This window comes from Setaria italica, chromosome III (assembly GCF_000263155.2).
Source record: "Setaria italica strain Yugu1 chromosome III, Setaria_italica_v2.0, whole genome shotgun sequence".
Lineage (NCBI taxonomy): Eukaryota > Viridiplantae > Streptophyta > Magnoliopsida > Poales > Poaceae > Setaria > Setaria italica.
Window position 1 is genome coordinate 10,064,619 of NC_028452.1, and position 15,568 is coordinate 10,080,186.

The following is a 15,568-nucleotide window of genomic DNA, read 5'->3' on the forward strand; positions in this document are numbered from 1 at the left end:
GGCCGGGCTCCGAGGCGGCTAGGTCGTAACGTGCTCATGGGCCTGGGCCTTTTCTTTTCATGGGCCGTTGCACGTGGGCCCAAAAGAAAGATGTTTCGTCGTCTTTGTGCGCTTGCTCCTCTCTCTCTCTCTCTCTCTCTCTCTTATCCCCAAACCCGGACGCTAGCGAACACCTCACTGCGCACTGCCACTGTCGAGGGGATGGAGCTTGGCCTCGCGCTCCGGTTCGTCGCGCCTCCTCCTCCCTGTCTCTCCCGTCGATGTCTTGCTCTTCCGCCGGATTTGCTTTCCCCGTGTGTGCTACGAGGAAGAAGCGTCCGCGCCTCGAGACTAGAGCATGGAGTTGGGGTTGTGTCCAATGCGAGTATGACCTATTCAGGAGTAGAAGAGGAGGAGATGTTGGAAGAGGAGGAGGAGGAGGAGGCTGAACCTGCGGTGAACGCGAGGCCGCGCTTGGAGCTTATCGAGAAGCCAGACTGGAGCCTGGCGCTGCTGGATGAGTACGAGTCGGAGGAGTTGAGCACCTCTCATTGCGACAATCACCGCAGTGGTTAGGCTTCTGTGCTTTCTGCGTTTGAAATTAGTCGGGTTTACTATTGTTTAAGCTGATGAGTTGGGGTTATGCTCTTAGTTTGAATTTTTATTCGCTAAATAAGTAAATATTGGTAAAGTAAAATGATGGAGCTTGCAAAGTTGCAATTAGCAACGCATTTTCGTTTAAGATTCCTGAGAGAAAAATGATTATATGTTCTTAAAAAAATTGATCCACTTTGAATGATTTACTTGCACTAATACAGTGTCTCCTCAGGCTATGTTGCTGTATTGGGGAAGCCAAATGTTGGCAAGAGCACCCTTATTAACCAAGTGGTTGGTCAGAAACTTTCAATTGTAACAGATAAACCACAGACAACACGGCATCGCATTCTTGGTATATGTTCTGAACCAGAATACCAGGTATCAATTTTGTCTCTAATATACTACTTGCATAACTCAATTCAGTTCAATGCAAATTAAGGTCCATGCAAGTTTCTGACCCCATTACAATCAAGGGGATCATGTTGCTTTTCACTGCTAATCTGAGTTATCATTTAGTTTGCAGATTATACTTTATGATACTCCTGGTGTCATTAAAAAGGAGATGCACAAGCTGGACAGTATGATGATGAAGAATGTTAGGAGTGCTATTGGCAGTGCAGACTGTGTGCTTGTTGTTGTTGATGCTTGCAAAGCGCCTGAAAAAGTATTTCCAGCAGTATTAAATAAAGAAATGAATCCTTACATTCAACCATTTTACCTTACATGTTGGAAACTCTGATCTTTTAGATTGATGAGATGCTGGAAGAAGGTGTGGGAAATAAAGGAATTGGAGTACCTGTTCTGCTAGTATTGAACAAGAAAGATCTGATAAAACCAGGAGAAATCGCAAAGAAACTTGAGGTATGAACCTTATAAAAAAATTCAGAAGGCGTTTCTTTTGTGCTTTCTGTTGGGTGCAAATGATATTGATTTCTGGACAACTCTTTTGACAGTGGTATCAAAAATTCACTAATGTTGATGATGCTATACCAATTAGTGCTAAATTTGGTCATGGGGTGGATGATATCAAGGAGTGGATATTGTCAAAGCTCCCTCTGGGTCCTGCTTACTACCCCAAGGTATTGGCACATATTATTCATATTTTCTGAATGGCATCTCCGCATGTGTTTTGTTTACCGTTAAATATTATTGACTGTCCTTACATATTATAAACCGAGAAAGTCAGGTTCAGATGCTCAGAGAATTTTAGTGAATGTTTTATTTATCTTGATTTTCTTTCTCAGCCTCAGCCCCTCAATCCTCAATGAATCAAATCCTTTAGCAGTGTAATTTAAGAGTTTTGTTGCTGTGATCAAAAGTGTGCTTGGTGCTCCTGTATCTCATTATTGCTGTACTTGGCATGCCCATTCCAATGTTGAATCCTACAAATCTTATGTATATAAAGTATCAATCTTAGTTTGATGGATGGAGGTACTGACAAATCAGTTTGTGTAGATGGCATGGTAGTTTGCTTTTCCTCACTTGAACCCCGCCTTTTGTTTGTTAGATGCTATTCTACTTGGAATGTTTTAAGATTAATAGGTTTATTGTTCTGCAAATATTTAGATGTGGTTCATGTTTCAGGACATAGCTAGTGAACACCCTGAGAGATTTTTTGTTGGTGAAATAGTGAGGGAAAAGATTTTTGTTCAATATAGGCAGGAGATTCCTTATTCATGCCAGGTACACCTTCTGGTTCTTTTATTATCAGTTTAATGCAGCATATTCTCCGTTTTGCTAGCCTTTTTTTCTGATATAATCTTTTTTTTTGTTTTGTGACAGGTTAATGTTGTCAGTTACAAAAGCAGGCCTACTGCCAAGGATTTCATTCAAGTTGAGATCCTTGTTGAGAAAGAATCACAAAGAAGCATTATACTTGGGAAGGTAAAAAGTTAATTACCATAATTATGCATGGTGTAGGTTATTTTCTCTAAATATTTGAAAAACATGAGATAGAAGGTAGAATCATTTCAACCTGGTATTAAATCCATCGTAAAAAAAAGGAATTAGGCCATGGATTCCTAACGTGTACTATTGTATACTCCTAATATGCCCCTAATATTGCTCTATTGATGCAGGATGGCAAAGCCATAAAGATGTTGGCAACCGCATCACGGCTTGACATCGAGGATTTCCTACAAAAGAAAGTTTACCTTGAGGTTACATCTTCTTCCCTCTGTGTTGTTGATGTTTTACCAGTCGTCTCGTTCTGCAGTATTTTTTAGAGAAGATTCTAATAGCAATAAATGATTCCTTGCACAGCTAGAGGTCAAGGTGAAGGAAAACTGGCGGCAAGATGAACGTCTTCTGAAGCGTTATGGCTACGGCGGCGAGATTCAAGCGCTATGACTCTGGGGGTGCTACAATATCAATATCGGCTGTCGAGAGTAGGAGAATGGATTCGCTCTTCCTTTTTCTTCTCTTTTCCTTCTTTTCTTGTTGGTGATGCGACTGAGAAGTTTACTGAAGGTCAAATTAGCGCAGTTTTAGAGAGGTCCTATCGGCAAATCTTGTGGTCATGATGTGTTGTGTGGAACTGATCACGGCACGAGGCACGGCTATGCTCTGCTGTGGCAGATGGTCTAGGACGGTGAAAACCATGGCAAACCTGTAGAAATCAAATCACTCCTTCCAGTGTGCTGTCAGTTGCCACTAGCCTTGAGCAGCTGAGGGCGTTGCTCGCGCCTCGTGGTACGAAACGGGCTCGGTGCGGGACGTGCGGGGTACCCCTGCGCGGTTGCATCACACGTTTCCACGGCAGGCGGCGGCCAAGCGTCCCGCTCCGCGTGCGGCGACGGGCGAGGACGCCGAAAACGATGACTCGCGTGCGCCGGCCGTCGGAGCAGGACGGTTCGACCGCCGTGGACACGAGACGGGCAGACGGCAGAGGATGCACCGTGCAGAGTCAAACTTGATGCAAAGTTGACTTGGCCAAGGACTCTGCAGCTACTAGCTGCACTGGCTGGGTCTTGACGTAATGACCGGCTGAACACGTATACGTGCCCCAGCTGATTGTTGAATTAATACGGAGCGCTAGATAATGCCGCCATACGTAGGTGCGCTACAGTTTTTATCTTTTCTTTTTTTTCCCCATCAACGAGTCAAAGGTGTGACGAGAGATCGGCTGCTATTCTTCTGCGGAGCGACGTGCCTGGCCGTGCATCGGACTACATGCACACAGCCCTGCTAAAGTCAAAGCGTCACCCGGCCCAGCTCGAGGCGACGTAGGCGCGACGTTGACCCCGCGCCTCTCACTGCGTTCAAAGTAAGCATCTACCGCCGCAGCAGCGCGCTAGCAGTCAACGCGCATGATGCATATAGCTTTTTCATAAGATGGGAGAGAATAAAGGGATGTTTGGATGCTAGGAACTAAAGTTCAGTCGTGTTAAATCGGATGTTTGGCTGCTGATTAGAAGTATTAAACATAGGTTAATGATAAAACTAATTGCATAAACAAGGGCTAATTCGTGAGACGAATCTATTAAGCCTAATTAATTCATAATTAAGACATGTTTACTGTAGCATCAGATTGGCTAATCACGAACTAGTTAGACATAGTTATATAATTAGTACGTAAACATCCGATATGATATGAAATACCCTAAGAAGTGCGCGAAGCATCATACGCCGGCGAAGTGCAGTCAGCACGTAGTTGGAATTGGATGGATCGGTCAGTTTTCTGTTCTGAACAGGGACGTGAACTCTGCCTCGATTCTTTGAACCATAGAATAAGCACTAGGGCTCGACAGATTTTTTAACGAGCCAAGCAGCAGTTTTTGCTCGTTTCGTTAACGAGCTAGCTCGAGCCAGCTCGCGAGCTGCTCACGAGCCAAACGAGCCAGAAGGCTAAAGGCCCAAGCCGTCCAACATAAGGAGCTAAGCCGAGCGAGTAGCCATGGCTCAACTGCTTAATAATTGTGATTTGTGTTGTGCATGTTCCATGATTTTTTGAGGCTTAGAACTTTATAATTGCTATATTTTATTTTTATTTTATATATGTTAATATGGTAATCTCAAATTTACTTCTGGCTCGCGAGTGTAACAAGCCGAGCAGAGCCAACCTTTTTTCTCGTTTTGTTAACGAGCCGAGCTGGATTGTTGCCGAGCTAGCTCGACGTCCGGCCCTAATAAGGATGCTGTGACGTAGCAAATGGGTTCTACCGCTAGCATATTGTAGAGTAGAGATAGCAACCACGATTCGAATTCTCGTCACTTGCACAAATATTAAGCCAACAAATATGGTCGACTCCTATAGTAATTTAAGGGTGTGTTTGGTTGGTTGTATCATTTGATTCATGTATGAAATGATTCAAGATAATAATAATTCTTTTGTTTGGTTGGGCGAATTGTACCAGCTCATTCAGGACGAGACCATCCCACTTAATACATTATTCTACTAATTAAAGTGAACTATATAGTACAAACAAATTAGTCGAACCACCCCATCCAGGATCATCCATGCATGCATCATGTGGTGCATGCAACCAAACACACCCTAAGACAATGTGGCATTGACACGGACAAGCAGACACCTCTACTTGCACTAAACCACAACGGTCGCTGACAGTCTGAATGCATTTGCAAACACCGCCTGAAAACTGAGCATATCTTCTTCCCTTCTTCTAACTTTCTAAGTAAAAAAATAATCTAGCAAGCGCAAAATTGTACTCCAGTTCCTGCCATAAAAATCGACCGAAAGGAGTAGAAAAACAAAGCAAAATTTTGATCTCCTGTGCCGCGAGGAGACGAAGGAAACTCAACTATGAAACTTCTGAACGAAACTAACGTAAGGAACAAAACTTCAAGCAAGCAAGTAAACAGTCGATCTCTAGGCGATCGCGTCAGCTGTCCTACTCCCCTATCTTGTCGTCTCTACTACTGTCGCCGCCGCCGCTAGCCGGCGGTGGTGGCACGGTCCCGCTGCTCCCGCCGGCGCCGCCTCCGCCGCCGCCGCTGCTACCGCCTATGTACGACTTGATCGCGGCCGCGAGCACCGCGGGGAAGTTGGGGTCCGACGCGATCACGGCCGCCGCGCTGACGGTGTCGCCGGCGTCCGGCGCCGCCGCGGCCTGCACGGCGGAGTGCTTGGAGGGGTCGTACAGCTTCTGCCCGAACAACTGCGGCAGCGCCACCGGCCGCGCGGCCTCAGCGAGCGCGGCCTGGAGCTGCGCGGGGTCCGGGCGCGCCGGTTGCTGCGGCTGCTGCTGCGACTGCGCGCCCGGGCCCGGCTGCGTGAGGTCCAGCGTCACCGTTGGGAACGGCGCCGACGCGGAGATGGTGGCGACGTTGGAGGAGCACGGCAGCACGGCGCGCGCCAGGAAGTTGGACCCCGCCATCAGGCTGCCGTCCGCGCTCGGCATCGAGCCCGACAGCAGCATGGCCGCCGCCGCCGCCGTGGTCGTCGCCATCGGCATCGCGGCCGGCGGCAACGGGTGGTTGTGGCTCCCCTCGTACGTCGTGATCACCACCGTCGTGTCCTCGGCGCATCTCTGGACCTGCCATCACACACCATAATACATATAGATCCGAAACGTGCCATGAATCCATGATACGTGCATCAGATTGCTGAAGCCTTCCAAGTTCCACCGATCACACAGCAGCATACCTGCTTGCGGACTGGGCAGCCGGCGGCCATCGTGCACCGGTAGTACGCGCGGGGGCACGGATTGCCCTTGGCCATCTTCTGCCCGTACTTCCTCCATTGGCACCCGTCACTGATCTGCGTGTCACCAAGAACATAACATTATTTCAACAACTCAACAAACACAAGCGTGCCTAGTCTCCTGAGAGCCAAGAACCATCCACGACTTACCATGGCTGCCTCGGAGCGGGCTCGGACGGAGACGCGGGCCTTCCGCATGGTGGCGGCCTCGGGGACCGGCTCGGAGCCCTTGGCCGGCAGGAACTTGGGAACCTTGCTGGGGAGCCATCCCTGCGACACGTGGTGCGGCGGCGGCGGGTCCTCAGGGCTGCTGCCCCCCTGCTCCCGCTCCTGGGCGCGGTGGTGGTGATCGAACGTCGGCAGCGGCATGACGTCCTTGCTACCGAGCACGACACCGTTGCCCTTGCCAGGGAAGTAGTCCGGCGGCGTCGGCATGGCCGCGTCCGTGTTGCTGGGCGACGCCGAGCACTCGCCGCCCGCGGAGCGCAGCGGCGGCTCGTCGGGCAACGCCGCGGTGCCGAGGCTGATGAACTGCCGCGGGAGCAGGCTCCCGTCCTGGTCCTTGTTCTCCGGATCAACGTTCAGCTGATGGTCGCAAATAGTTCAGTACTGCATTCCATATGGGTCGACGTTTTCTTGGCCTCTTTTCGTGTGTTTTATTTACCTCATGGCTTGGAGCGCCGAGGCTTCTGTGGTTATTCCTTTGCTGCATCAGTGTGAGGACTTGCACTTGGAGGGAGTTGTAGCTCGTGGTCACCCGGCCAAGCATGTTCTTGAGCTGCTTGTTCTCTTCGTTCAGGCGCCCAATCTCGGATTTGGCCAATGCCAGCTGATCATACGTATTCAGTAGTGTATTGTATCAGACACTAAACAAGACCAATCCTAATTTTTGTTTCTCACTACAGTCACGTAATACCCCCCACGTGGAGAGGTTTGACTACACTAATTGGCGCATCCGAAATCTAGTTTCCAAGAACAAGGCGATATTATTGGCAGTCAAGCAAGCGCATGGCGTGGATCACGGCTCGTTCAGTTTGTTTTTAACCTGCTTACGAGAGTAATTCCCTCACCTCAGCTTTGGTTTCCCTGTGATCTACCTCGTTGGAGGACACGCCGTCGTCGACGATGGAATCCTCGCTCCCGCTCTTCCTCCTGCCGACGTGCAGGCCCATCTGAAAAGGCCGATAGAATCGTGCGCGTCAGGAAAAACCGACGCCGATCCACAAGACGAGGAAGGAAAAAGAAAAAATACAAGGGGAAAAAAACAGAGAGTCGTCGACATGAATTCAGAAGCAGTTTCACCGACGGACGTTGATGGTGAGGTCGTCCTTGTTGATGCTGAGATCGCCCGGCGCGCCGGCGGCGGAGCGCGAGCGGCCGGCCGCCTCCTCCTTCCTCTTCTCCGTCTTGAAGAAGTCCATCTCGCCCACCACCCGCCGCGCCTCCGCGGCCGCCTCCTCCCCGGCGTCGTGGTACCCCAGCACCACCGCCTGGAACCCAGCCGGCGGCGCCACGGACGGCTCCCGCTCGGCGCCCGGCGCGCCATTGCCATTCAGCTTGCGCTTCCCCAGGTAGGACTCCATCACCAACGCGGACGGCGACGGTGTGCTCGTGTGTGCGCCAATGGAGACGACGGTGAAGGGGAGGAGGAAAGGAGATCGAAGGCTGGGGTCTGGGGAGGGCGGGGGCGTATAAGAAGGCGGTGGGGGCGCACACGTGGCGAGGCTCCGCGGCCCCTGTCGCCGATCTGAGTCCATCTTTATAGGCAGTGTTGGTGACCATTGACCAGGGGGCGAAGGAGGAGAGGGGAATGGCTGGCATGCAGTCGCGCGTCAAGTCAGAGAGGCTCCCAGAGCTGGTGCGATCGCCTGCAGTCGCGCACTCGCGACTCGCCCAGTCCATGGGAGGGAGAAACGGAGCTGTGGCTTGCGCCCGCGCGAACCGGGGGCGGGCAGGGGCGGGGCAGCCAGGGGAAATGGTCAGCCCGGCAGACTGGCATTGATCCGAAAAATGGCACGGATGGCAGGGGGAGAGGAGACAGGAGAGAGGCTAGTCGTCATTTAGGGTGACCTCGGTTGCATGGACTCGCGATCGACCAGCGCGTCATTGCCACGTATCGCTACTGCGTCCTCTTTGGGATGAGGACGGTGTCGTAGTTTGAGATTGACTAAGCAACTGCGGCAGTTGGGTGGCTAAATTTAAACAGGCATAGGGGTACCAAAGCTTGCAATTGCTTGTAGCAACTCGATCACGATCAATATGAGATGCACGTGTAGGCATCTGCTCCATGCTAATGCAACGACTATTATACTGGTACTTCAAAGAGAACATTGACCGTACATCCAAGAAAGGATTAGAATGATGTCGTGGTTTGAGGTATGACTGAGCATTCGCGTTAGTACACCATAGTACTAGTTTTTACTGTGGCTACATTTATACATGTATGGGGGCATCAAGACGTGCGACTATTGTGCAATTGTACTTCGAAACAACTACTGTACTTCAAAATAAACATTGATCTAGCCAAAAAAAAGATAGAGGAGAAAGGATGGGTAACATGTACAATAGGACTACATACAGTTGTTGTCTTCTCTTTAAATTTAGAATGATGTCAAATTAAGGTTGAGTGAGTAATTGTGCCAGTTCAAGAGTATATAAACATAGCGGGCACTCACGAGTGCAACTATATTGCACTTGTACTTTGAAAAGAACAATATACGTGAAGAGTACGACTATAGTGCACTTATACTTCGAAAAGAATAGTGTACACACAAGATGGCTTACTGTCATCATAGATGATCTGCGTTACTGGACTCGCCCAGTCCATGGGAGGGAGCAGCCCTGGCAGACTGGCACCGGTCGGGCGGTCAGCTCCTGATCCGAGAAATGGCAGGGGAAGAAAGGGAGTGACTGTCATTTACGGTGACCTTGGTCATGGACTAGCGATCGACGAGCGCGTCATCACCATGTACCGCCACTGTGTCCTCGTTGGGATGAGGACAGTCGCGGTTTCTAAATTTATACAGGCATAGGAAGGCACCAAGGCTTGCAACAACTTGTAGCATATTAACTTTAACCAAATCGATCACGATTAATATGAGATTAAGCACAACAAAGGTATTATTGTACATAAAGCAGGGAGATTGAGCACAACAAAAGCAGGGAGAGAAGGGAGGGGATTATGTTCATCCAAAGACTTGTACTTCAAAAGGTAGATTGATCACACCAACATGAGTGTGGAGGGAGGAGATTTTATTATGGTGTAATAGGAGAGGCTGTGCTGCGTGCAAGTCTGGAAATTTGGGGGCAAGATTTCAGCTATACATCAACAACCAACACCGTGATATCACAAACTACCTAACCATGCGATAAAAACATACCATCAGGTTTGAGTGCGCATATCTCACGCATAACACAAAGGTTAAAAGATATGCCACCTCACCAGGGGTCAGTTCAGTACAAGAAGCCGAATCAAGATGGCAAATACATCCAGAAATATCCTTGCCATATTAAAACAGACGGTCGTCATCTCGAGTCTCGGAAAGCATTACTAAACATGTGGCATATATACACACATCGCCGGCCGGATAAATACGCAAGTTAAAACAGGGTAAACTTGTCTCTCCCGGCGCATGCGTTCACCTCTGGACGAGGCGCCCAACCATCCTTCCTTAGGCGGAATCCGCGAAGCCAACCCTCAGCTTGCCGTAGTCAAAGACGGTGTGGTAGGCTCCCATGAAAACATCACCCAAGATCCTGCAATTGCAAGTAGCCCAAAGTTACGACCAAGGATCAAGTTTCGACAAGCCAGAATCAGGAGCTTAGAGGGAGGTGCGTAGATTACCAGAGGGGGCCACGAGGAGGTGGGATATCTATAGCAGTGAATCCACTGATGCACTGAGCAGCAGATCCTTCACCAACCTTCAGAATGTACTGCATAACCAAAGAGAAACCAAGTTCAGATACTGCAACATGATGGTCGCATTTTGGAGAGAAATGGGAGGGGTGATTGGGCGCAAAATGGGAGCAAGCCGAGCGTATGGCAATGGAGAATAAATCACACCTGCTCAGGTTTCAGCGAGAACTTTTTGCCTCCAATAGTGAACGCAATGTTGGGCATGGACTTAAGACTGGCACAGTCCACGGATGATTCTCCCATGGGACTAGGGAGACGGTCACAGAGCTGTCATAATGACACAGTTAATAAGCAGAGTACTAGGCGGTACAGAAAACGTCCTGTACTAAAGAAATTCTTAACTCACCTGATTAATGTAGTTCAGGATGAGCTCCTGGGTCTTGTTCTGTGCAAGTTGGTTCTGCATCCATACGACAGCCATCTCACAGGCATTGCACATTGGATCACTCCGAAGACCACCATTAGATTTCCCAGCTTCATCATCCACAACGCTCCGAATTCCGGCACTGTATTGGTAGAGCATAAAGGAAGAAATGAGTAATAGTATAGCAGCATAATATAAGTACAGGATGATGAGATGGTCAGCGTTCTATTATGCAAACCCATAGGGTGGTCAGCATTCTCACCTAACACCATGGGTGCCATCAAAAGTGCACAGACCAACCTGAGAACAGATCTTCGCTGGTTGTGTCTGCAAAATAACCCGAAAGCAAATTAAGTTACTTCAGAGTAGCGCAAACACAATTAATGAAACCAGCAATCGAAAAAGCAAACCCATAGGAATATACAAACCTCAGCTAGCAACAGATCTAGGATCTGTTGACCATATTGAGAAACAACAGTCTTGCACTCCTGGCTCACTACACCAGCAGCACCAATCTTTTCGTTGATTTCAGTAATTATGGCCTGCATTGATGATATTAACCTGTGAGCACCACAGGGTGAAACATAAAATGCAGAAAAAGTAGAGAATGATAATCATTCACTCAAAATTAAAACCAAGTGCATGAAGTGCGAGTGTTCTTTCTCAAAATTGCGTTGGATAACTACATGCTAGAGTTTTGGGGAATTGCTGAAATCATACTTGCTAAAAGGATTACCTTTTTAACATTTCATATGTACAAAGATAGTATAAAAGGATAAGACAGAAGTCTTGTTAACAAAGGAAGGTTCGTTTCTAAGGGGCAACTCAGTAAATCAAACTGACTACAATTCCTAACTGTTATAGTTATCGAAGTATTAAGCACCTGACTGCAGATTTCTCAACAAAGGCCATGGTATGAGGGTATTGTAATATATCATCATCACTTAAGTACAAGTGGTTAGTCGGCCATTTTTAGGCACATATAACTGCATCAACAACGCTTTGGTTTCAACAAGGATCATCAGGACATACAAAGAGGATACTTTTGCTCCAAACTACGACAAATATAAAAAAAAATGCTTATTATATGTAGAGTCAGAACTAAGAAAAAATTAAGCAGCATTTTCAGTTGCTAAAAGGTTTACTCCCATCACATTTATGCAGATAAAAGCTCAAACTTACTGTGGGGCCAGCAAGCAAGGAAGTTCCAGAATCTGCAATTGCTGCACAGCCGCCTTTACAAAACCCTGATAATTACAGATGCAGAATTCAGTAACATTCTCATTAACATGAAATTAGAATAAACATGAAGAGAAACATTGGAGTACCAGTGGACTTCCCATCAACCAGGACATCACCCATGTTAAACTGCAGCAAACAATTGTATATTTTAACCCCAAACATATATACAAAAAAGTTACTAGAGAATACAAGGAAAACAACTAACCTGCCAATATCCCTTCTGAGTGACTGGGACATATGTGTGATTGCCCTTGTAGTGGTTAGGATCCATTCCACCAAACACAATTTCACCACCTTCTCCTTCACCAGCATGTCGGTTGAACCAGAAAGAGAAAACAGGATCGCTGATGAGACCTTGTTTTATCATGTTATACCTGTAATTTTGTTTGCCATTAGGGACCAGATGTGCGAAGCTTTGAGTACATCATAATCATATCAGACACTTATTTTCCATCAAATGTCCCGAAAAAACTATACACCAAGATGTAAGAAAGTTTCACAAATACCATAATCACGTCTTACTATTCTTCTAGATACAGCAAAGTAACGAAATAACATGGGAACACGTAAGAATTAAGATACCCCAGAAAACACTATTAACAAGCATGACAAAGAATGAGGGAACAGGAACTCCTAACAAATGGAATGACCTTTTATTCTACACAGCAGTAACCATGAAATATGTAGCATGCTGTCATTAATGTAGATATCATGTGTTTATGAACAACTCAACCACAACGTCCTCTAGTTACTGAAAGAATCTTAGCAACAGCGAGCTATATGCACAAAGGAACAATAATTGCTTTTACTGTAATTGACTTTGGAATGAACAAACAAGAATTGAACTTTGAAGGGCAGAAAAAGCTTACCACACTGGTACTGCATTTCCAACAGATATTTCCTGAAAGCCTAGACCAAGAATACCATCAAATTTGGCAACCATGAAAGTAAGGCCTGGCTCCTTTGTGGCTTCAATAAATTCCTAAAACAGCAATCCAACAATATTAAAATTTTCCAAGTGGTTAGATGTCACCAGAGATAACCAATAGATGAATTTGGAACACATAACACAGATAAGAGAACAAACCTGATCTTTCACAACCAGACCACCTAAGGTAACACTATCCTCACTGAAAAACCCAGCAATTGCACCAGTTCCATAGTGAATGGCAGCAGGTTTTCCTGGTGAGATAAAACAAGATAACAGGTCAATTGTCAGGAAGCAAACAGAAAAGATACATAAAGGCCCAATATACAGAGCTGGATTCTTGGTGCCTTTTCCTAGGCCATAAACATTCGAAGAAGAAATGGATTTTTCCATACTTAAAAAAAACGTGAGTACTGGAGTAGAGTCACACGCGCTGAAGCTATATATATACCAACTTTAAGAGACAATCAAGCTCAGCAAAGACAGCTACTGGGAAACATCGGTGTCATTCCTGAATCCTGGCTACACGTCGCTACACATACACCAATTTGCAGAACATCTACATCAGCTACCACCGATTTTGTTTTGACGTTGCCGCAGGTAGTAGACCTCTTCAGGTTGGAAGTGAACAGAGTTTGAACTTTAAATTATCAGCAATACATCTTAGCATCAAAACCAAAAAGAAAATTTGTGCTCTTAGTCAACAGAGAAAATTTGACATTCAATTTCCAACTATCCGTTGGTCTAGATATGATGGCTTGGACCTAATCTCCTAGCTCGGATCTCCAGTCTAAGAATTCAACTTATGATCCCCACCATTAGATATCTATAGTTTTCCATCCACATACATCTTAACATCTCTTCAACAACAAAGGTGTTTCTTCCTTCTTACCAAGAAAGATTTTAACATGACATAATGGTGTGTAACATGAGGCACCGGTTGGAAAAAAAACATATGACAAATGCAAAACACTCACAGTAAATTTAGAAAGAAAAATAATTAGCGTGCTGGGAGAATGGCTATAAGAGACAAACCGTTCTCCTTGTAAGTGCTTGACTGCCCTGACTTGTAGCGCGAGTGGAAGTAGCAAGCAATCTGCATCACATCACCACAAATACACACACTCAGTCTTAGCACGAAACACAGTAACACACCGAGAACCTTAAAAAACCTCAGCGAGGCAAAGGAACAGAGGACACACCGAGAAATAGCACTTTGAGGACGGCACCCAGAGATTGGAGCTGCCAGTGTCGAAGATGACGGTGAACTTCTGCGCTGGCGTGCCGACGCCGATCTCCCCAAAGTACTGGGCGTTCATGTAGTTCTTAAGCGCGATGATATCGCCCTCACCGCCCGAGCCCAGGGAGTTGGCGCCGCGGAGAAGGCGCTGCTTCTCCTCGGCGGAAAGGCGCTCGGCGACGCGGCTGTTCTGGTCGATGGCCCGCTTCTTCAGCGCGATCCGCACCAAACCCTCCGCCGCCGAGGCGGGGAGGAGGGTTTGGAGCAGAACGGCCGCGAGGAGCACCAGGGCGACGCTGCGGGTTCCCATGGTCGCGATCTGCAGCAATTGGAGGGGGAGCGCACGGATCAACCCTAGGAAGTGAGGAAATTTGAAAGGGTACTTTAGATCGGACAAATCCTTGATGCGGAAAGCACTGGAAACAAAAAGTAGTGCTCCTAACTGATACTGCTGCGACTGATTTGGTACGATGCATTCTAGAAACGGTTACGAACATGAGAAACAAAATTGCTTGAATTAGCAGTTGATTTGGGAGGAAGTAAGGCGCAGAATTTCACATCTAGAAACGTACCAAACCGAATCGAGGGTTAAGCCAGTGAACTCATCATAGTAGTTGAACTATTTTAGCAAAGCCAAAAAACAAAATCAAAGTCGAGCGGGATTGCTGTAGCGCGTACGACGTATATACTAACTAGAAACATGGACTGAATTTTTTTGGGAGAAAGCAGTCGATTCAGCCGATCAAAAACTGCTCAGAAACCGGAAAAAATAAATCGAGGAAGCCGGATTTGCATATACGACTATACGAGCACGGGGAAAAGAAGCGGATCTAAAACCAAGCCCCACATCACGAGCACCGATCGATCCCACCCACCGCTAATTCGAGGCACAGTCACTGAGAGAGTGCGAGTCCACGAGAACTCACCAGAATTCCGGATGCAGGAGGGAAGGGAGCGAGCACTACTGCGGCTCGGGCGCTGTGCGCTCCCTATATAACGCAGAGTGGGGGGACCGGGGAGTGGCCGCGCGCCCTGCGGCCCGTCGGATCCGTGGTCGGTTTCGAGTCAGGCGTTGGATGAGGATAGAGGCATCGGGTCCACAGCAAAAATCGCTAGAGCTACCCGGGAAAGCGCCGGAGACCCGTGCGTGGAGGTTGCAAGTTGTTCGCGGGCGGCAGGTCGCATCTGGTGTGGTGTGAGCTTTCAGACTTCAGTGCCTGTAAAAGACTAGTATCTGCTAGTTACTTTGGCTTGAAGTAATGGACGAGTTCGTAAACGTTACAGTATTCTAGCGCGTCATACACTCATATTGGATCAAGGGTCTGTTCGCTTCAGCTTATTCATCCGGCTTATCAGCCACCAAATAATATTTTTCTCTCACAACAAATCAGTCGTTTCAGCTTTTCAGCTGGCTTACAAGCTGAAGCGAACATGCTCAAAGATTTATATATTGGTTTAAAGCTACCAATCAACAGAAAGAAAATAAGTGTTCGTCACATTCCGCATGCTAAATAAAAAGTGTTTTTTTTCCTTCTGAACCCCTGTGTCTTGGATAAAGTATCGAAAATTCTTCATCGGCCAGGTAAAAAGCAAAAGTTAGCTTTGTTTAGTTGTTAAAATTAGGAGTACTAAGGGCCTGT

General features: G+C 47.3%; 3 protein-coding genes across 4 annotated transcripts; 1 reads left to right on the forward strand and 2 right to left on the reverse strand.

The window, feature by feature from the left end:
• Positions 1-138: 138 nt before the first annotated feature.
• On the forward strand, positions 139-3,214 carry LOC101762808 (GTPase ERA1, chloroplastic). Its single transcript, XM_004961132.2, has 9 exons — positions 139-550; positions 809-954; positions 1,100-1,240; positions 1,324-1,437; positions 1,530-1,655; positions 2,161-2,259; positions 2,359-2,460; positions 2,655-2,735; positions 2,839-3,214. The coding sequence occupies exons 1-9, from the start codon at positions 202-204 to the stop codon at positions 2,923-2,925; spliced, it is 1,245 nt and encodes a 414-aa protein (XP_004961189.1). The 5' UTR covers positions 139-201; the 3' UTR covers positions 2,926-3,214.
• Positions 3,215-5,219: 2,005 nt separating this feature from the next.
• LOC101760947 (WRKY transcription factor 42) lies at positions 5,220-7,942 on the reverse strand. Its single transcript, XM_004963538.3, has 6 exons — positions 7,549-7,942; positions 7,309-7,410; positions 6,903-7,067; positions 6,389-6,823; positions 6,182-6,295; positions 5,220-6,071 (listed from the first exon to the last, which is right to left on the reverse strand). Exons 1-6 carry the CDS (start codon positions 7,819-7,821, stop codon positions 5,427-5,429), a joined length of 1,734 nt encoding a protein of 577 aa, XP_004963595.1. The 5' UTR covers positions 7,822-7,942; the 3' UTR covers positions 5,220-5,426.
• A 1,617-nt stretch (positions 7,943-9,559) lies between these two features.
• Positions 9,560-14,989, reverse strand: LOC101763215 (aspartic proteinase oryzasin-1). Of its 2 annotated transcripts, XM_004961133.4 has the most exons (14): positions 14,855-14,989; positions 13,891-14,247; positions 13,724-13,784; positions 12,848-12,942; positions 12,630-12,742; positions 11,966-12,134; positions 11,847-11,886; positions 11,701-11,765; positions 10,947-11,060; positions 10,781-10,845; positions 10,501-10,660; positions 10,302-10,421; positions 10,083-10,171; positions 9,560-9,994 (listed from the first exon to the last, which is right to left on the reverse strand). In XM_004961133.4, the coding sequence occupies exons 2-14, from the start codon at positions 14,236-14,238 to the stop codon at positions 9,910-9,912; spliced, it is 1,524 nt and encodes a 507-aa protein (XP_004961190.1). In that variant the 5' UTR covers positions 14,239-14,247; positions 14,855-14,989; the 3' UTR covers positions 9,560-9,909. The 2 variants fall into 2 exon arrangements, with proteins under 2 accessions (XP_004961190.1, XP_022680880.1); XM_022825145.1 differs by lacking the exon at positions 14,855-14,989 and having other exon boundaries at positions 13,891-14,282.
• Between the last annotated feature and the right edge of the window lie 579 nt (positions 14,990-15,568).